General features: G+C 33.6%; 2 protein-coding genes across 3 annotated transcripts in view; both read right to left on the reverse strand.

Annotated features, from left to right (window-relative positions):
• Positions 1-10502, reverse strand: part of LOC139885764 (probable serine/threonine-protein kinase PBL28) — a 74702-nt gene extending 64200 nt beyond the window's left edge. The window contains exons 1-2 of one of the 2 annotated variants that reach the window (XR_011772078.1): positions 10431-10502; positions 5136-5196 (exon numbers count right to left, since the gene is read on the reverse strand). Coding sequence is in view for 1 of the 2 variants with exons in the window: in XM_071869523.1 (XP_071725624.1) it covers positions 8648-10126 (1479 nt within the window). In the remaining variant the exon portion in view is untranslated. Of the gene's footprint in view, positions 1-5135; positions 5197-8358; positions 10224-10430 lie in introns of those variants that run through there. The other variant, XM_071869523.1, reaches the window with a different exon arrangement.
• Positions 10503-12355: 1853 nt separating this feature from the next.
• On the reverse strand, positions 12356-17687 carry LOC139885765 (mitogen-activated protein kinase kinase kinase 1-like). Its single transcript, XM_071869524.1, has 9 exons — positions 16524-17687; positions 16096-16180; positions 15926-15988; positions 15072-15229; positions 14907-14979; positions 14735-14794; positions 14392-14505; positions 13451-13685; positions 12356-12842 (listed from the first exon to the last, which is right to left on the reverse strand). Exons 1-8 carry the CDS (start codon positions 17546-17548, stop codon positions 13473-13475), a joined length of 1791 nt encoding a protein of 596 aa, XP_071725625.1. The 5' UTR covers positions 17549-17687; the 3' UTR covers positions 12356-12842; positions 13451-13472.
• Between the last annotated feature and the right edge of the window lie 5334 nt (positions 17688-23021).

Raw genomic sequence — 23021 nt, forward strand, 5'->3', positions numbered from 1 at the left:
CCAAGGATCCGTTGAAGCTAGATCCATTTTTCTCTTTTCCAGTAGGTTTATCCAAGGAACTTAAGGTAGTAATGATGTTCATAACATCATTCGATTCATACATATAAAGCTATCTTATTCGAAGGTTTAAACTTGTAATCACTAGAACATAGTTTAGTTAATTCTAAACTTGTTCGCAAACAAAAGTTAATCCTTCTAACTTGACTTTTAAAATCAACTAAACACATGTTCTATATCTATATGATATGCTAACTTAATGATTTAAAACCTGGAAACACGAAAAACACCGTAAAACCGGATTTACGCCGTCGTAGTAACACCGCGGGCTGTTTTGGGTTAGTTAATTAAAAACTATGATAAACTTTGATTTAAAAGTTGTTATTCTGAGAAAATGATTTTTATTATGAACATGAAACTATATCCAAAAATTATGGTTAAACTCAAAGTGGAAGTATGTTTTCTAAAATGGTCATCTAGACGTCGTTCTTTCGACTGAAATGACTACCTTTACAAAAACGACTTGTAACTTATTTTTTCGACTATAAACCTATACTTTTTCTGTTTAGATTCATAAAATAGAGTTCAATATGAAACTATAGCAATTTGATTCACTCAAAACGGATTTAAAATGAAGAAGTTATGGGTAAAACAAGATTGGATAATTTTTCTTATTTTAGCTACGTGAAATTTGGTAACAAATCTATTCCTACCATAACTTAATCAACTTGTATTGTATATTATGTAATCTTGAGATACCATAGACACGTATACAATGTTTCGACCTATCATGTCGACACATCTATATATATTTCGGAACAACCATAGACACTCTATATGTGAATGTTGGAGTTAGCTATACAGGGTTGAGGTTGATTCCAAAATATATATAGTTTGAGTTGTGATCAATACTGAGATACGTATACACTGGGTCGTGGATTGATTCAAAATAATATTTATCGATTTATTTCTGTACATCTAACTGTGGACAACTAGTTGTAGGTTACTAACGAGGACAGCTGACTTAATAAACTTAAAACATCAAAATATATTAAAAGTGTTGTAAATATATTTTGAACATACTTTGATATATATGTATATATTGTTATAGGTTCGTGAATCAACCAGTGGCCAAGTCTTACTTCCCGACGAAGTAAAAATCTGTGAAAGTGAGTTATAGTCCCACTTTTAAAATCTAATATTTTGGGATGAGAATACATGCAGGTTTTATAAATGATTTACAAAATAGACACAAGTACGTGAAACTACATTCTATGGTTGAATTATCGAAATCGAATATGCCCCTTTTTATTAAGTCTGGTAATCTAAGAATTAGGGAACAGACACCCTAATTGACGCGAATCCTAAAGATAGATCTATTGGGCCTAACAAACCCCATCCAAAGTACCGGATGCTTTAGTACTTCGAAATTTATATCATATCCGAAGGGTGTCCCGGAATGATGGGGATATTCTTATATATGTATCTTGTTAATGTCGGTTACCAGGTGTTCACCATATGAATGATTTTTATCTCTATGTATGGGATGTGTATTGAAATATGAAATCTTGTGGTCTATTATTATGATTTGATATATATAGGTTAAACCTATAACTCACCAACATTTTTGTTGACGTTTTAAGCATGTTTATTCTCAGGTGATTATTAAGAGCTTCCGCTGTCGCATACTTAAATAAGGACGAGATTTGGAGTCCATGCTTGTATGATATTGTGTAAAAACTGCATTCAAGAAACTTATTTTGTTGTAACATATTTGTATTGTAAACCATTATGTAATGGTCGTGTGTAAACAGGATATTTTAGATTATCATTATTTGATAATCTACGTAAAGCTTTTTAAACCTTTATTGATGAAATAAAGGTTATGGTTTGTTTTAAAATGAATGCAGTCTTTGAAAAACGTCTCATATAGAGGTCAAAACCTCGCAACGAAATCAATTAATATGGAACGTTTTTAATCAATAACAACGGGACATTTCATATATAGTTCAGCCGGAAGGGTTTATGAATCCTAAACATCCTAATAAAGTATGCAAGCTTCTAAAATCCATTTATGGATAAAAGCAAGCATCCAGGAGCTAGAATCTTAAGTTTAATGAGAAAATCAAAGTGTTTAATTTTTCTCAAAATCAAGATAAGCCCTGAGTTTACATTAGAGCAAGTGGGAGCAGAGTAGTCTTCTTGATCTTATATGTTGATGACATATTACTTATTAGAAATAACATTCCAACTTGCAAGATGTCAAGTCTTGGCTTGGAAAATGTATTTCCATAAAGGATCTTGATGAAGCTACTTATATTATTGGAATGAGGATCTATACAATAGATCCAATTGGCTTATTTGTTTGAATCAAAGTACATACATTATCTTGCACAGATTTAGCATGCAAAACTCCAAGCATGGAGCTTTGCCAATGCAAAAGGGCATAACCGTGAGAAAGTCTCAAAAGTCCTATAACAGCAGATGAGATGAGACAAATGAAATGTATCACATATGCTTCGGCTATATGATCCATTATGTATGCCATGATATGTACTATACCCGATGTTTAATTAGTTTTAAGTTTGACGAGTCATTGTCAACATAATCCATGTGAAGTATATTGGATTGTTATTAAGAATATTCTTTAGTATTTGCAGAGTACTAATGATATGTTCTTGGTTTACGGTGGTTTGGAAGAAGAGTTAAGTATTAAGTTTTATACTGATTATAGTTTCCAAACTGATCAAGATGATTCTCAATCCAGTCACGTTGTTTCTTTGTCATGATGGGCGATACAGATGATTGGAAGAGCTCTAGGCAGAGCACTATTGAACAATCTACAACAAAAGCAGAATACATTGTTGACTGAGAAGCTGCTCAGAAAGCTGTCTAGATAAGGAAGTTTGTTGTTATACTCAGAGTAGTACACAACATTTAATCTTCTATAATATGTATTGTGATAGTTCGAGTGTTAATATACTTTTGAAAGAATCACATGTACATAAAAGTATCTGGCACATTCTTCAAAAGTTTGACTACATTCATTAAGTCGTTAAGAGGAATTATATTAGTATTCTTAAAGGTTCATACAAATGATAATGTGGTTGACCCGTTCATGAAGCCCATGATACACAACAAGCATGATGATCATTCTAGTAATACTGGACTTCGTTATGCTACTGATCTTTTTCATTTGTAATTTAGTATTTGGATATTTTTTGGAACATTAAGCAGTTTTATATTAATGAATTGATATATAGTTGGTATGATCGTTTTCATTTATATCATTGTATTCTATATTAGCATGTTTAATCCATGAATAATTGTTGATTATTCAAAATCTCCATAATCGGTCACGTTATGGGAATAACATGAATTAAGATTAATGTGAAATTTTGGTTATATTCATTGATGATAAATAGTTAACTTGTAGAGACCAAAATTCATATGTATTCATTGATGATGAATATTGGAATGACCCATCCGAGATGTCACTACATGGATCATTGTCAGTAGTGAATCTTTTAGTGATTATGTCTTTATATCCTTAGACTTGAGAGGCACGCCAGTTTTGATGTGTGGAACATTGTACTTTGATATGGTTAAACGCTGTCCTGAATAAGGCTGTTATAAAGGCCATTATTGGGTATAATGTAAAGCTCGTGATAGACACGTGTATGCAATATATGATTTGTTCCTCTAAAATGTTTGGAGTTAGATACTTTTGAGCTCCTCGATGAATGAATAAGATATTTGTGTGACCGCACCCAGATGTAATTAAGATGATACTTAATTAATTTGGTGATCTAATTCAGTTCTAAGATCGAGAAATAAAATTGTTAAACAAATGAGAATGACCGATGATCCATATCTCAAGTTTAACTAAAGTATCTGAAACAAAAGGACGAATGACATTTAACACTTACCATAAACAGTTTCGAGAAACTACCCTCACATGAATTTGGGGACAATGACGTGTTGCTAGACGCTTACCATTGTTTGTATAGTTACTTGGTGTTGTGTCATGCACAAGTGGGAGTCTGTAGGATTAATGTGCAAGGTACAACATATAACTATATGGTCAACTTCATTTGAGCATTCGGGGTCACACACATATACACCGAGACGTCAAATAAAATATATATATGATGTATATATATTACTCAAGTAACAAAATAGTAAGTCGAAATTAATTAATTTACTATTCATATGAATAGTAAATGAAACGAAATTAATTAATTTACTATTCACATGAAAACGACATGATAGAAAGGATTTTCACTTTACTTATAATATACTCCGTATCTTGTTTTGAACAAAAAATAAATCTCATTTGATTGTTACGTTTAACTAATATGGAAATTTGATTTCAAAATGTATGATTTAAATAATCTTGGTGGCCAACAAAAAATATATAGTTGGTGGATGATGACTCATGTATTTGTTTAAATAATCGAATAAATGTGACTCATGAGGTGGTTTGATTTTTCCTCCCTATTATATATATAGATGTTCTTTTAAGGCTTGAACGGAAGTAAGTAAAAATATAAAGAGAATAAGTCCCAAAAACCTTTGTGATATTTTTGTTAGAAGACAATCATCATTAGTCTTCTTTTACTCTTTTCAAAAGCATCATTTATACGGAGTATTATTAATCTTATTAATATAACTTGATTATATTGATAAGTTACTTGGGTTTGGACTAGCATCCATTGACGGTTGTTTGAAGTGTAGTGTGGACTATCCAAAGAGACGGTCATACTTTTGATCGTAAGTTTCTCTCCGTCTCATCAATTTCTCCAAGAAAGGTATATCGTTAACTCCTCTTTTGTTTTTATATTCATGACAATTATTATGGTGTAATTGAATCATTGGGAAAGATTAATAGTGTGCATGTTTCATTAAATAAGTGAATATTTAATCTTGTAAAATTTTGTTCATAAAATAATAAAAGATTATTATTTTAACTATCCGCTGCGTTAATCTGACTAAAAGTATACACGATTTTCCAACAATATGTACCAACAAGATAATATTAATCTGAAAATGTAAAAACTGTCCTCTAATATTTAGAGGATGTAAGCTTGATTTAAGACTCCATAAATGAGAAACACCTTAAGAGTCTAAATGCATACCTTATATGTTCCAAGATCTCGAACCGTTCTCATGATGGAGTTGACTTAGAAAACATATCTCCTGTAATAAAACTAAAATTAAGAATAATAAAAAGAAATTAAAAAGGAGGCTTAGTATAGTGTCAAATTATTGATACGAACCTCTATATATATATATATATATATATATATATATATATATATATATATATATATATATATATATATATATATATATATTCTAACTAAATAAAAAAAAGTTGATTTTGATGTATAACGTGTGAAACTCGAACAAAAATGGTCGAACTAATTTGGAGAAATTTGAACTTATTTATGTTCTAAAAAATTATAATTAGAAGAAAATCATGTCCAATTTGAATAAAATTTGAAAATTCGAACATGTTCTACATTTTTATGTTCTACCTTATGTGTTCTACATTGCATGTTCTACATTTTCACCAGCTCAAAAATTGCTCGACCATGAAAAAATGCCCTAATTCGAACCAATTTTCGTTCTACAATTTTGTAGAACCGAACCAAATTTTGTAGAACCGAACCAAATTTTGTAGAACCAAACAGAATTGTAGAACATGTGATTTTCATGCATCTAATCTTTTTGTTCGACTAACCACAAAATTGTTCGGCCGCGTCAATTTTTTGTTCGAATATAAGTTCTCAGGTTCTCACAGTACAAGTGTTCTCAGTGGATCTCTCCCCTATATATATATATATATATATATATATATATATATATATATATATATATATATATATATATATATATATATATATATATATATATATATATATATATATATATATAATTCGAGAAAACCTTTTTTTGGGTAATGGGTTTTACCCGGTGAATATTTTTATTAAAAAAAATAATAAAATGCAAATAGGGACAACAACCACAAGCGCACCTTGTGGCCTCTCAGACAACCAAAAAAAACAAGCTAGACCTAAATATCTAACGAGGACTAGCAAAAAACAAGAAAACCAAACGACCCATCTAAACAAGGACACACAACTACAACCAGCCCGACTTCATTCCAAACGTAGTCGATGTCTTAGTAACCTTTTTCCCCGCCATAAACTGGGCCGTTTCCTCCTTTTCAGATTCAACATCGCTCGGTTCATCCACTAGGTTATATGTGTCATTATTTAAAGTTCCGAACGAATTTTGAATCTTCACTTGTTGACCCTTACTTGTCCCACCTTCCGACCTTTTTTTATCCACTTGAGTAACTTTTTTATCCACTTGAGTAACCTTCGGCAAGCCAATAGTATTAACACTTTGGGCCACATTCTTCTTGGGCCTGTATACCAATTTTTGCTTTCCTTTTCCCACATTAAACCCGTCTGTTTGCCTTCTTGTTTGATCGTGATTTGGATTCTTTCCTTTATTTTGAGTTTGAAAACCATCACTATCCACTATTTTCGTGACTACTATAGGAGTAATATGCTTTGTACATTGCGCATCTTGGTGACCAAAAACTTTACATCCCGAGCATCGCGGAGGTTTCCATTCATACTCTATCTTCACCGTATCTACCGTGCTTCTCTCACCATTAATTCCAGGAGTAGCTACCGTGAGAGTCGACTTCAACTCATGCTCTGCTAATATTTCAATCATTGCACGGGCATATTTTGGCCGACCTCATACCTCAACGCACATGGTACTAGTATAGGAATCCAACATAATAGGATTTCCAATCTTGGATGCAATCATACTTAGACCATCAGCATTATAACCTGTTAATGGAACATCGTGAATCTTAACCCATACTGGGACCTTTGTCAGATCTTCTTTGGTTAAGGAGATATTCGCCGACCATTTATTGAGAATGATCGGGGAAGTTCTGATCATCCAGGGTCCATTCTCAATAACATCCTGCATACCCTTTGCAGTAGCAAACTTGAAGAAAAAGAAACCTTTAGAATTCATCATTGTCTTTTCGATTCCATATTTACTCCACACATTCATGACATAATTCTTCACAACAGGGTATGCAACTCGTTTTCCAATAAAGTAACCATATAGCGTGTTGCTATATCTATCAACAGCCTCCATAACATACGAGATAGGCAATTCCACATCGACTCCTTCATTCAGAGTATTCATGTTTTGTAAAAGACGAAAGTTGACCTTATTGCCACTCGAGGTACCCTCTGTTGCTTTTAGATATGAGATCTTTGAAGGTGACTTAGGATCCACTGATGTGGCTATTGGAGATCCAACTAATGGTGGAGAAACATTGCCCTTCGTATCACCAATAACATGAGGATCAACATTAACTGCTTCAGAAATAGCCCGGGGAGTAATGTTTTCATTCAATTTCTTCAGATTTTCTTCCAACTGATCCGACAAACCAATATCTGGCGCAATTGGATCTTCCTCATGCACATAAACCTCATCTTCAAATGATACTTTGACCGAACGAACACTCACATGGACCTCATCATCCGATGATTCAACCACCGTGTGAACACTTGCAATGTCATCTTCAACAACAGTTTCACCCTTAGGATCATCATCTTCTTGTTGTTGCAAGAACAGTCCATCTGTTGTCGTGCACATTTGAGTGACACCAATATCCACATCGTTCAATAACCCTGTTTCAATTGGTGTTTGATCATCCGACAACCCTTCTGTAACTGATTGGTTATCCTCTATGGAACTTCCAAGATCATCCTTGTGAGATTGACTACCACAAACCTTAGCATCTTTATTCAGATTCTTTTTCTTCTTCTTCCCCCCTGAATTCTTGCCCATTCCTTATTCCAATCGTAAATAGCCTTTATGTTAGTAGATCTTCAATAGCAGAACACGTAATCATAAGCAGATTGCAAGAAACAGCATAAAAATTGAGTCAAAAAGACATGAGCTGTTTGTGATCTGTTTGTGATCTAGTGTGAACGCAGGGAAAATTTGGGAGGAGTCAAACTCGAGAAAACCTTAACGACTTATAAATCACCTGTTCAAATTTGAGAATGATTCGTTTTTGGATGAGACCTTGATCAAGCAAAGAAATTTCTTTCACAGCAAAAAAGAACCCAGATCTTCAAACAAAAACAAAAGTCATATCAGAAAATGACACAAAGAAAGAGGTATTGTTATTATCAGCAACCGCATTTGATATTTCTGCAGAATGGTTCCATTTTCTGATTTGAACTTAAGAAAGTAGAACAAGACATCACTATTCACTAAGAGAATGGGAATGTCTGAAAATCAGAACTTAAATTGCAGAAGATTCTTGTTTTCTTTAAGATCATCACGCTCCAACAAATGACAATGATCAAATGGAAGCATCAGAGAATAACATGACAGCAGATTCTGAACAATTAAAAAAACCAAACCAATCAACATACTAGAAACTATGTCCATGAAAACAAGATTCTAAGAGTCAGAACAACACTCTAGGAGAACATTATTTAATGATATGACATTAGTACTAAAGCCATTAAACATACAAATCAGCGAACTTTTTTAAACTCTTCACATCTTGGAAGTTACACCTAACGAGCTCGATTCAAGTTTTCCCTTGTTGGATTTGCTTAAGAAGAGTTGTTGCCAACTCTAATGTCTCATTTGTTTTCCCTTGTTGGATTTGCTTAAGAATAGTTGCTGCCAACTCTAATGACGTATTTGGTCGTTTATGTGGATCTGCATCGCGTTCTGCCTGTGTGTTTTCTTGACTACTTTGTCCCATGGGTGCCATGTTGAATACTTGTTGCTGCTTAAAACGCTGCTGCACTTGATGGTATAGAGATGATAAATGGTGCTCAAAGCCAATATGCAAACTAGGTGAAGGCCCCGTTTGCGGAATATTATAACCGCTATCAGGAATCAATGTATTATTGTCCGATTGCCTGAAGTCTTCATTTGCTAGTTGCTTTGCGTTCCCAAGAAGCGCAGCCAATTGTGCAAGTTGATCAGGTTGTATGACACTCGCTTCTTCATGACTGTATTGCGGTATGGTTGGACTTTCACGTCGGTAATTACTTGAATTAACATAATCATTGGGTGGTTGAATCATGAAATTCTCACCATCTGGACCATTTTCTGATTTGAAACCAATTCTTGATTCATAAATCTCCTGCAAATTAAGGGCACTCTCGAGTTTTTTGACAACAAGAGACATCGTTGGCCGTTCTTCACGATATTCATGTATACATTGATATGCAATGTCTGAAAATATTTCCAACGAACTCGGATCCATTTGTTGTTTTAAATCTTGAAATATAATCTCATCCAATTTCTTGTCTATGTAGCTTTTTTTCCACATGCGAACTGAAGTCTGATACTCACCATTCTTATTGCTAAAGCATAATTTCCCGCACAATACTTCAAATAAGACCACACCAAAAGAGTACACGTCAGACTCTTTTGTTAGCATGCCCATCTCTAAATACTGCGGGTCAAGGTACCCAATGGTACCTACAATGTTGGTAATGAGAACACTATGCCTCTGATTAGCTGGCCCCATCTTTGATAGGCCCAAATCAGAGATCTTTGAATTCCAATTCTCATCCAGAAGGATGTTGGAACTTTTTATATCGCGATGCAAGACTCTTTCGTGTAAGCCTTTTGGATCATGAAGGTAATTTAGTCCCTTCGCAGTTGCAAGGCATATCTGGAGACGTTGCTTCCACGTAAGAGTAGGGTCACTTAAATGGTTATCGAGACTACCACGCGATGCAAGCTCGTACACTAGAATCTTCTCATCGGCCTCATCACAATATCCCAATAGAGAGATGAGATTTTTATGCGTGTAACGAGAAAGCATCATGATCTCTCTCCAGAATTCAGAATTACCTTGCCCATATCTACTATCTAGACGCTTAAAAGCAACAAACTCTTGCCCTTTAGAGTGACAGATTAATCCTTTGTACACGTTCCCAAAACCACCTTTTCCAAGTAAGTTGTTGTCACTAAAGTTGTTGGTGGCCAACTTAATATCTTCAAGCTGGATTTTGAGATGTTTAAACTCCTCAAAGAAAGCTGACATTATTAGTTGTTAATCAATTGATCAAATGATCAATTGATGATGAGAAAACTCAAAATTTCAAATCAAGGGCGTGTTGTAATAATTGCAAAAGCAAGACCTGAAAATGATGATAATAACTGAAGATAGTTGGACGAGCTATCTGTTAAACCTACTCTAAATATTCATTACGTAATCCAAAAAATTAATCAAGGATTATTTGACTAAATCTTTACAACTTTGGTCAAATGATTATGACCAAATACAGAAAATTAAAGAGCACTATAAGAGAAATGCTTTACGGAATCACCAGAAGAATTATTCTCACCTGGATAATGAATAACCAAATCTGCAGATTGAGAGAACTAGGGTTTCAGAATATATTTTCAGAGATAATTTAAATTTAAATTAATGAGTATGAAATGAAATGAATAAAAAGTCTTCATATTTCTTCAGTATTATAGAAAAAAATACGCTTAGACCCTTTTAATCTCGAGCTTTACAGAAACACCCTTATACACTTGAACCTTCACAGCTATAGTCCTCCGAGATTGAACCTTTGAAAAAGTAGCAATAATATACTTATATACTTATATTTTAATTTTATACTTTGAATCTTAATCTTAACCTTAACACCTTACAAACAAATCAAGGTAACTACGTAAATATGCAAATAGGCAATAACAATTTTGAATCTTAATTGCAAACAATTTTGACTATGCTTCATTTCTTTTTTAGAACGTAACTACGTAAAAATGCAAATAGGCAATAACATTATGATTGTCATGTATTTTTATAACAATATCTAACTACGTTCAATTTTAACCATTCACTGTAGGAGGTGATCCTCACATACACATTTTTAATCTCTCCAAATTTCTATCTTAAATTGACCATTATACCCTTCACAATAATATTAACTGATCTACCCTCTAACTATTTATCTTGACCATTTTCTCTTTCTATCGTTTAACACTAAATACTAATTGCCGTAATTTACCTCTAACCCCTAAGCGACCCTAGTGTCGTGATACACTTTACTTCTAACCCTAAGTGTCTTGATATACCAACTTGTTGAACATCTCTTCTAAAACATATTGTGGTATCGATAATTCTTTGTCACTATGGTCTCCTCAATTCCTTGAGCAGAGGCGTAGCTACTTGATGGGTAATGGTGGCCCGTGCCACCAGTCACTTGGGCTGGATCATATTATCTATTTTGGGCTTTGTATAAGTAGTAGCATAGAACTACTATTGTGCTACAAGTAAGTCCAACAAAGAATAGACCACCCAGTAGATCAAACAGTGAACATAGCCATCAAGGCTCGTGTGAGAAAACACCATCACATTCTTGATCTTCCACCTTCATGCTTTTCCTTTCACCGTTGGAACACTGACCACATATGTGCGCACAAATTCAGACGAACTCAATTCTTCAACCCGAGTCAACTCTCACTGTACGGATGTAGTAATACCAGTGACTCCCACAGTCCCACAAGAATATCATGTTCATCTTCTCCGGTCAGTTGCAACATAGTTGCCATTGGAGGTGATCTAACCGAAGTTTTGAAATCTCTAGTGCTTCCAAATCGACCAACTTTTTCATTGCAACAGTCGTTAGCCAAGACATTTGCAGGTCGGCATATACATTGTACACGTTGTAGACAATGAATGGTCGCAACATTTGTTGATATTTTTCACACTGAACCACTTTTTTACTACTATTTATAAGTGAAGGTCACTAAAGTTGTTGGTGGCTAACTTAATATCTTCAAGTTTGAATTTTAGATGTTTAAACTGCTCAAAGAAAGCTGCCATTATTTGTTGATTAATTAGATAATAAGAAAATTCAAAGCAAGTATGAAGTATGAGTTGTAATAATTGCAAACGTAAGACCTGAAAAGGATGATAATAAATAAATGATGAAAGTTGGACGAGCTATCCTTTTGTATGTGGCAGGTGGGATATCCAAGTCACTATAATGCAGACAATTTTGACTACATACATGCTTTATCATTTTGTTGTGTTTATGTATCAGTTGTATTGTTGTTCGTCTTTTTCATCTGCGGATGAGAAAATACTTTGTTTTATAGTTATTGTAAATATAGCCCAAAAAAAAAAAAAAAAATTTTCTCTTGTACCAGTTAACAACCAAGATCTAAATTTGATGAAGAGTTCTAACAACACAACCAAATAAACCATGACCTTGAAAAGACACAGATTAATACTCTGAAATACGTAGAAATTCCAACATATCTTAACTTCGTCAAATCACAATGTTAGAACAACTTCTAAAGTTGGCGATCAACACCAATACTACGAGACTTGAATTGGATTTCTTCATTCAAGGGTAAAATCGTTTCAACAATAGCGATTTTGCTACAGTCAACTCAGTGAGCCTAAAGACAGTCATTAATACACTCGGCAGACATATTCTACTACTTAATTATTTAATCTAACAATTTTCTTTTCTTTCTTCCCCTATACTCCAAACTATGTACATAATTCCTTTACAAACATGCCTATGCAAGCGACTTTTTACAACAAATGACAACCACATTTGAGAATACAACTTAAAACAACACATACGGGCAGAACCATACTGACTCCGGTATATGATTTTACAAGTGGACCCACCGAGACGTCTCTAACTCCAAGCTTGAAACGGAGTCCATTCACGTGCCAATTAATACAACAAATGTGTCTTACGATTAAGGCATGAGCTATCCAACAGAATCACCTTCAAAAGATCATATAAAACAACTCAGTTTAAAGCCATCAACATACAGATCTTCACTAATCTAAAGGTGTCTAAAATTATATCCATCAATCTGTAAAGTCCTACTTGCATCAAATAGAAACGCTAAAATGACTATATTTAAGCCACAAAAAAAAGGGATCAGTAATTGTATGGTTTGATGTCAGTAAATGACATCGAACAATTTGGCTAAATGTAAAGAAAATTAAAATAATTATCTAGGTGGCTACGTCGACCCATTTCCTAGAAATGGGTTGATGTCGATTACTTTATCTACAATGGGTCAAACAAGTAAAACATTTAAACTTGGTTAAACGCAACTGGTTGAATGTCACCCAAAGTGCTCTTAAATAACAAAAATCATCTAAAACTTGGCTAAATTCTTTATCTTATGTGTTAAAAAAAAATCAGATAATTATTTTAGCAGATAAATCAGTTATGATGTTCTTACTTCACTAATTATTAATTATTAACATACTCAAAAAACAACAGGTATGTGTTAACGAGTGGGTCTGCTTTACCACCTCTATGCTTATCATAACTAAGCTCAAAACAGAGCATCCAAGAAGCTAAAAGAGTCATGAACTTACCCATATTGCTTGTCCAAAGCTGCTACAATTGTGGGCTGTTGTTGTGTGGAGAAGCAAGGGATGAGTCCATAGACGTTGATCTTTTCAAAAATGGATGGTCCAGTAGTTGAGCAGCAGTGGGCCGGTCATTAGGATTAACTTGTAAGCATTTAAGTATGAAATCATGGGCCTCAGCAGACAACGTGTTGGGAATTTCAGGAGGTTCACCCCTACCAATTCTGAATAATGCTTGCATCTGGAAACCAGAATACATATTCATTACAATAATACAACTTAGCATTAACTATTACAAACAGAACAACTTACATCTGTAAAATAGAAATATCTACCAACTTCAAGGGTAAAAGTACTATTTTATATTTCAACTGGATCAAACATACAACTTTAGCAATAAAAAGCAGGTCAAAAGTTGCCCAGGGTGCAACTTTGATGCATTAATAGCTTTATTTATTTATTTGACCACAAATCGCTTTAGTATATATATAAATTTATATTTATATAACTTAACATAAATTTATTATATATAATAAATTTATTATATAATAATAAAATAATAATAAATTTATCATATATAAATTAATATATTACTACGTATTATTATATAAAATAAATTTATATATAATAAATGTATTTATATTTATTATTAAATTGTATATAAAAAATAAAAATAAAAATTTATTATACAAATTTATATTTATATATTTATATATAAATAAATAATCATTACAATGACATAGCTTTGGTGAACATATTCAATCCATTAATTACTCCTCCTAAAAAGAACTTTTAAAGCAAGACAAGGAAAAGTTTGTGGGTCAACCCAACCTGACCCGTATGAATAGATCACCCATTTTGACCAAACTTTTAGAGACCCAAAAGATATAAAGATGTAATAGCTCTAGAGAAAATATCAAAGATAATAATGGAAATGACATGCATACCCCTTCCAAGTGGTAGTACGGAATTTTACGTGTCAACATCTCCAACACAGTGCAACCAAGGCTCCATATATCAGCTGCTAGTCCATAACCCTTAGTTGATCGATTATTAACAACCTGAGGGTGCAAGACATAAGCTGTTAACACAAAACATCCGACAAAAGTAATCCATAGTACTAAGGATCCGAATGTGGACACCATATTGTCTTAGATTTTCAAGTATCGATTAATATAAAGTTGTAGGATGCATATTTCAAGAACATGCAGTGCACCCATCTTCTAAACCCCACCCCTACAATATAGATACAGCCAAATACTAAACGACAATCAAGAAAATAGAAGTCACCTCAGGTGCCATCCAATAGGGAGTTCCTTTGCAAGATTTAATATCATTCAATGTGGTTGCCTACGGATACAAACAGCATATATGTAGTCAGATAAGCAACTATATGACTAATCAAATACAGAATAGATAAAAACTAACAATAATGAATAACAGAAGTTTGTGTATTGCTTACCTTTGCCAGTCCAAAATCTGCAAGCTTCACAGACCCACTTACGTCAACTAATATATTAGCACATTTAATGTCCCTATAAAAACACAAAGCATAATATATCAAATTAATAAGGATTGAAGATACATCTATAACTTTTAGGTACTATCAAACTGATAGAGGACTTACCTATGAACTACTTTTCGGTCATGCAGGTATTTCAACCCGCTCAAAATCTGCCTGGTGTAAGCAGAGACTTGGGAATCGCGTAAGTCATACTTTTGATAGAGCTTTGCAAGTGAACCTTTGGTTACAAGCTCAAGAAAGATATATAGCTTTCCATCATCCTAAAGCATAATTTCAAGTTAACATGTGCCAGTATAATGAAAAAATGAACTAAAACTATTGGTTTGGCTCAAAAGATCTTAATAGCTGAAATAAAAGATGTAATGATAGGTCGTGATATTGTACGGTTAGTACTAGAGGTGGCCATTTCAACCAACTTACTATGAAATGTTTCAATTTGGGTTATGTTTTATCTCTAACGGGTCAAATCAACAAAACTAGCAGGAAGGGGTAAGAGTCAAGGAGATCAAATATCTCCCAAGTCCCAAAGTGTATTTTCAATGCATAAAATATATTTAAGACTATCGAGTTAGTTATTAATGAAATAGATTGCAACTATATTTGACATTGAAAATATTTAAAGATTAATATCTTTTAACGGAAAGAGTTTCAGGTCAACCAAACTCGTTTGTTGCAACCTGACCCAAAAAAACTTAGAACGGCCCTATTCCTAAGGCACAAGACCCGCCCATTTGGCCTCCTCTGGTTTTCTTTTTTAATCTGATTACAATTGTTCTATTTTCCAAAGATTGCAAATTGTTCAATTTTCTAAAGTTTGCAACTGCAAGCAGCCTGTGCCGTATGATACATATAAAGACCTTAATAAGTAAAATAATGTCCTCTTCAATAATTAGCAGCTATGAGATGGCTTTCGCTCTTTAACGAAAAAGGAAGACCTTAAGAAACAAAATACAAACCTTATCTGTTCCGAGATATCGAACTATGTTCTCATGATGGAATTGACTTAATAAAGAGATCTCCTGAAACAACAAAAGGATGACAAAAGGGCTTAGTATGCAGAAACTCAGAATGTGGTGGGTATAACCCAATGCATAACTAGAAGAATCAATGGTGATTTATGGATCACCTGTTCAAGTTGAATAATGCTCTGCTTTCCCTGGTTACCTTGATCAAGCAAAGAAACCTCCTTCACAGCAAAAAAGAAACCGAATCTGCAAACAAAATCAGAAATCATATAAGAGAAGGACGACCCAATATAAGAAACTTAAAAAAAAAAGATTAAGCAATGTTATTATCAACAACCGAGATGACTTGCGCCATAAAACAATGATGCAGGAGCTTATGTAGAAAAAAGGTTAGCAGGGTTTCATCATCACAGAAAAAAAGTATGGTCACTTATATGAAGGATTGAAAAGAATAGCACAGCCTTGACACTACCCCAAAACCATAATGATAATTCACACAAGTTCTATCTAACAAAACTAGTTTTGGATGTAGTTGATAAGCACAGCCTGTCAGGTAATAATGCATACAAGCCTATGTAACGTGACTTACTCATTAAAACCTTCGTACACAGTGCCAAACGAACCGCTTCCAAGTAAATCACCCTTCTGCCAGTTCTTAAAACTGCCTATCAACGTCCCATTTGGCGAAACAAAATATTGAAGCTCAGCAACTGCACCAGAAGATCGTTCATCCTCGACCTCATCCCCGGACTCATCTTCATTATCAAGTATACCGACACTAGACGGTGAGACAACTGTGTCAATTCTCGTTGTAATCATCCCATTTGTCTCAACAACTCCCACTTCAATTGGCCTAACAGCCTCAGCTGGTCCATCCGATTCCAAGTCTTCATTATCCCCCGGAGCAAAGCTCCGAATCAAATCCCAATTCGAACCCGAATCATCCACCGTTACTAGAGACATCACCGGCGGTGGAGCAAGCAACGGTGGCCGTACACCTTTTATTCCACTTTCGCCCTCCACATTTCGTCTCTCACACGCTTTATCCATATAATCATCATCATCATCATCACCATCATCTTCCAAAGACCTGTTATTATTAACTCTATCAACGCTGACGTCATCATCAAGTTTATTGCTTCCGTTTATCACCAAAACCCTAGCTCCATCAATTTCACCATCCGTTTCAACTTCATCATCATCATCATCATCACTTAAACTAACTTTCCTTTCAAAGCTAACAGAAAACAAATCACTCTCAGCCGATTCACGAATAGAAACAGGATTGGATTTACAAACCCTAGGTGAATACGACTTATGTGCTTTGTAATCAGCTGCAGGTATAGCAAAATCTTCAGGACCTGAAAGCCCTAACCGTCTACAAATCAAGTCAAATTCACCTTCTGTTCCTTCAATTCGAAAGCTAGTTCTATCAGCTAACGATGAAATATCAAGTGATCGAGTTCTGGGAGCTGATTGATTATCGTAAGATGATGATAATGATGATGACGGCGATGTTGATGTCGATGCGTCGTAATCGATGTTTTTAATTGCGTTTCTCCGTTCGAGTCTCGGTCCTACCGCCCGGTGCTTTTGCCTCGAGTGTAATTTCATAATAATGCATATATTCTGTATGTATATCTTTCAGTTTGAATGATGGAAGTAGTAATATAAAGAATGAGAAGAAGGGGGAGGATTTGGTGTTTGTTTGAGTGCGTGAATATAGACGAATCTACGCGGTTGCAGGTTTTGGTTTGACGATCCTAGTGTAATTATATTTTATGACGACATACAGAATACAGAACATCTATAATTGTAGGGATCATTCTAACACACTTTTTATACTCACACCCAAATTTAAAGAAATGTGATATTATTAGAAAAGTAAAAGATTAAAATAAATGTGTGAACATCAAAAAAAGAGTTTTTTAGAATCATCCCCGTAATTCTATTATCTATAATCTATATCTATATGTATATCTATAATCTATAATATACATTAAAAAAACATTTAATTAGCAACTTTAAATCTGAACCCTTAAATAAAAAAAATACCTCAAATGCCCTTCCTTATCAACCATTGAATCAAACTATAACTTTATAACTATTTCTGTAATCACAAAACTCCCCAAAATACCCTTTAAAGAATAAAAATACGGGAGGAAAAATCTGAATAGGGATCACGCTATTCTCATTCACTTACCCAAGACACCCCATTTTTAGGAACCCTAATCGATTACTGAAACAAAATGGTTTCTCCATTACAGGCGGCCTTCAATCTGGTATTCTTCATCTTTCAACAAAAATCAACAACCTCTGGATCGATTTATGCTTGAGTTGAAGAAAGTAAAAGTGCACTGAAATTGAATCCAAAAAATATCGCCTACGAAAATTGAACATTAATCGCGGGTTAGTACCTTTGATTTAATCCTTAGATCGTTATTTTTTCTTTATATCATCTTTGATTGAGTGGTTCGCGGGTGAGTATTTCTGATTTAGGGCTCCGATCAATCGATTTTTCAAATATCATCTCTGATTTGGTGCTTCGATCAATCGATTTTTCAAATATCAACAATTAACAGTAAATTTTAATTTGAGATCTTCTGTTTAGTTCTGAATTTGTTATCGATTAAGGTGGTTTAATTCGTTTTCATTCAAAGTACCTGCAGTGGTTGTTTCTCCTATTGTTTGTCCTCCTGTTAATTCGGTTTCAGTTGATTTCGATATCTGTTGTTGCTGAGGTAATTCGATTTCTTTAATTTTCCCCTATGTTCCATTGTTAATGATTATTGATTGAATGATATATCTGCTGTAATTATTTTATGTCATCTCAAATTTGCTAAGTCAGTTTGAATTATATGTTTGTATGTCTGTTTCATCAACGCATCCAGAAGCATATATATATTTGAAATTGAATTAGTTTATGAATCTTTTGTTGGTAAATTAATGGTAATAGCAAAATGCAGGTAGTCCAAAGTTCAAGCGGGTGAACCTTCATGGCCAAAAAGGGGTATTCTTATTTTTTTTATTTTTTATTTTTTTGCTCAGTGGATTTGAATTTAGGACCACTAGGTATTCTCACCCTTAGATACCAAAAAGGGGATGTTACTCCTTTCTTGGGCTGTCTATGGAGTTAATGGAGGCGGGCTCCAGAGCACGCTCAGTATAAGAAAAGATAGGAATCATAAATCTATCTGCTGACTCACCTGGTGCGTGCATCACGTTAAAAATATAGAGGTGGCAAAAGGACGGGTCAGGTTAAATGCTGAATGTATATTTGTATGTCATGTTCAATCCAATTTCTACTTATTTCAGTCATTATTAATTTTACACTTTTTACTTTACAGCCACTAACATCGTAATGTCCATTATGATGATTGCATCATCCTTTAATAACACTTTTATCCCAGGAACATCACTTGCTACCATCACTCAACATTCCGCCAGCAAACATTCATTGAACATCAAGACTAACCGTTCACTGTTAGCTAATATCACTAACGGTTAGTGTTTTTCAACAACTATCTTAAAGTATGCCATTTAATTAATAATCTGCTGGATGTACAATAATTTTTCTTAATAATTGCTGGTATTAACAACAGTATAACAAAACAAACCTTCCCCTGCCTCATTAGGATCAAATCAACCAAGTACGAATACAGGCAAATCGGTTGGACGCCCGCCAAGATACATGCTTCAAGACAATGAAGTTGTCCCTTTCAACTTGGATGCTGACTCAGACATCAAAAATTATTCAGGTTGTATCAATACTTTGCAGTCTATATCTATTTTCTGTAATTGTTTATGAGTATTTTTTTTATACCTCTTCACTTTATTCCAACAAATTAGCCTTTGATGACTACAAACTATTTTTTACATGCCTGATATTTTTAAATTATTTATCTATTTGTAGAAACCATTATACCAATTCTTAATACCTGTTATTAAAAAATTATAAATACATTATTATTTTTGAGATTCGGCGGTAAACAATTCTCAACAACAGTTAAACTTCTTAACAACAGCAAAAGCAAAATGAGAGGCTTATTCTACTACCACACAAGGACTTACTAAACACATCAGTAAGACTCTTTATAACAAATTAAAGAGTTATTAATATTTCATCAAAGATGTAACATAATATGCTTTTTTAAAGTTTCAAGCAAAACATTAATTTACTAAAAATGAGTATGCTTTATAACTTTGTATATGGTTGAAATTTTTTAACCAGGTACATATAAATCGTAAAATCGTGTTGGTAGACCACTTACCTACACATCTAAACGATTGGAAGATGTTTCGAGAAATAGCACTGACAATTTACAGATAAGTAAGTCAATATAAACTTGGACATGTTATTTTTAAAATGTACCTTATATCATTCTGATAAAAAGTTATAATTCTCAACATGTAAACACTTCTATGTCTATAGGCGGAACTTGCATACACACAAATTTTACCCCTTCTAACTCACCTTCCAATATTGCATCATGTACTGTATCAACAGAACATGCAAAAGTTTAGTTTACTACATTTATATAACAATTTTTTTTTGTAACTAATACATAACTAACTTTTTACTATATGAATATATCTATTTAATTTGTTATTTGTACTATTTAACACTAAATGCTACAAAATTGTATTTCAGGAAATTCAATAATTAACGCAGTAAAATGCCCTAGAGGCAGACCAAAAAAATGTTACATTGCATAATGATCATAAAACAACAATCTGGAAGTAGCATTAACATATCACTCTGATCGATTCATATTTAAGTAACATAAAATCATGTGTTTATTGTATATTAACACATTACTTGTTATTGAAGCTGCCCAAACAAGCACATCCAGAACGCTGGTAAACAATACAACTGTCCAGGTTAATGTATCAGTTGCAAATAACAACAACACTACATGTTTTCATTAATAACACAACATCAGCTTCATATTACTAATAACACCATTCCTTCTACATTCATCTTCTTCCAGAATCAATCCCAATAATCAGTATCTAACAAGATTGGCGGGTAGATTTCGTTGATCAATCGCTACTGCTTCATCATCGTTCCTCTCACAAACGAAGGTTGGTTTTATTTTAATTTTTTTTTTTTTTTTTTTTTGATGATTCTGGTGTTTTAGGGTTTTATTGCAGTTGGAAAAACTCCATGATTTTTCTTATGATTTTGGTGTTTAGGGTTCAGAGCAAAACTCCATCGCAAAAATTCTCAACAATCACATGCAAATGCAGTCGGAAACTTCACAAATCACTCTATAATCATTTACGGGTCGATTTCTTGAATCAATAACTTCATTTGCAAATCTTGGGTTAGTAATTCTTAATTTTTTTAGGTCAAAAACTGTTGTCTCTGATGAATTGTGTTCGATTATGTATTCTATTGCTTGTAATCTACGATTTAAAGTTGATAAATATCTTAACTGTATTCTCTTCGATTAGTGTTTTTAAAAACTTTAACTGTGCTACCTCGAAATTGTTTATGTGCTAACAACAACACCAGTTCATGAGTAAGTCCCTTTTTTATGTTATTATTTTTTTATATTGTGTAGTTAAATTGTCTATCAGAATACATATTTAATAAATAAAGTTGTTTAATTTGATGTTTAATCTTTGTCGGCTTTATTATTAGACTTGAACAACAATCAGGGTTTTTCTTTAACATGAAGTATTTTGATATTAAAATTCACTTGTTAACACATATTCTTAGTTATCTTTAATTGGATTGTGATGTGTTTATGTATTTGTTGCTTTCTTTGAGACTTTTGGTCATGTCTCCATGTTGTCCATTCTTTTCAGGCTATTCACTATGCTTTTTGACATGCTTTATAGTTCATGGTGACTGCATACAGACTTTGAAGTACTAATGTTAATCGAGACATACAAGGTATGATAAATATACGTCATTCACTTCAATATTTATTAAATCACAAAGAGGTTATTGATATGCACGTATAAGCATATGATTATGTTATAGTTTATTGCAAATGGGTCAAACCGTAAGCATATGCAGGTAACTGTGTTTAAAGTTATGTAGAATTAGATTAAAGGTTGCAATTTGCCCCATTTAGATGTAACTGTGCATAATTGGGATATATTTTTTTACAAATGGGTCAAACCAATATGTTAAATTATGAGAAGAACAAGTCAAATGGGGCACTTTTCAAATAAGTTTATGTCAAAATAAACAATAAAAAATTGTCATCATGCACTAACAATTTTAATCATTAATTCGTTATCAATATTAGTTCATGATTAACTAACAAGATTCTGTTGGTTGGTTTCATAGTCAAAGTAGAAAGGGCTTGATGATGAGTTATTGTCGGTGCCCATCACATAACCCATATCCAGTTATTCTCCTCCACTTTCACCTCTGGAGGTAGCGAAATCGATAGAAGTTGAATGAAGTTAACGACTATAATGTTTCGAGTGCAGCTGAACCGGCCGCCAACACAATTCATGTTGCTAAATTGTCTTTCATTCACTGTGTTTTTTCCACTTGATTTTTTTGTTGGACAATAAAGTTATTTGTGCGGATATGTTGAACTCTTTTATGATATAACTACATTCAGAATCTATATGGTAATATAAACACAAATTATAACTACATTCAAAATTTTATTGTACGAAACCCGCGATTCCGCGGGTCTTAAGCTAATACAGAATGATATACCATTCTGTATTAATCAAAATTGGGTTACCCTAGGGATGGCAATGGATCGGATATGGATCGGGTGATGCTATAGATGGGCAAAAAAACCGGATCCAGATCCGATCCGGTGACCCGATCCGGAACCGGATCCAAGCAAAACCGGACACAGCAAAAACCGGATCCGGATCCGAGATCCGATCCGGTTCCACCCGGATCCAGTTTTTCAAGAAAACCGGATTTTTTCCGGATATAAACCGGATTTTATCCGATCCGGTTTGGATCCGGATCCGGATCTGATCCGGTTTTTCAAAAAACTAGTTTTTTTTTTTTTTTTTTTTTTTTTTTTTTGCAGTTTCAGTCTTTTTTTTGCAGTTTTTTGAGTTTTTTTTTTTTTACCATTTTAACCCCCACAAAGTCCAT

Source organism: Rutidosis leptorrhynchoides, chromosome 1 (assembly GCF_046630445.1).
Source record: "Rutidosis leptorrhynchoides isolate AG116_Rl617_1_P2 chromosome 1, CSIRO_AGI_Rlap_v1, whole genome shotgun sequence".
Classification (NCBI taxonomy): Eukaryota; Viridiplantae; Streptophyta; class Magnoliopsida; order Asterales; family Asteraceae; genus Rutidosis; species Rutidosis leptorrhynchoides.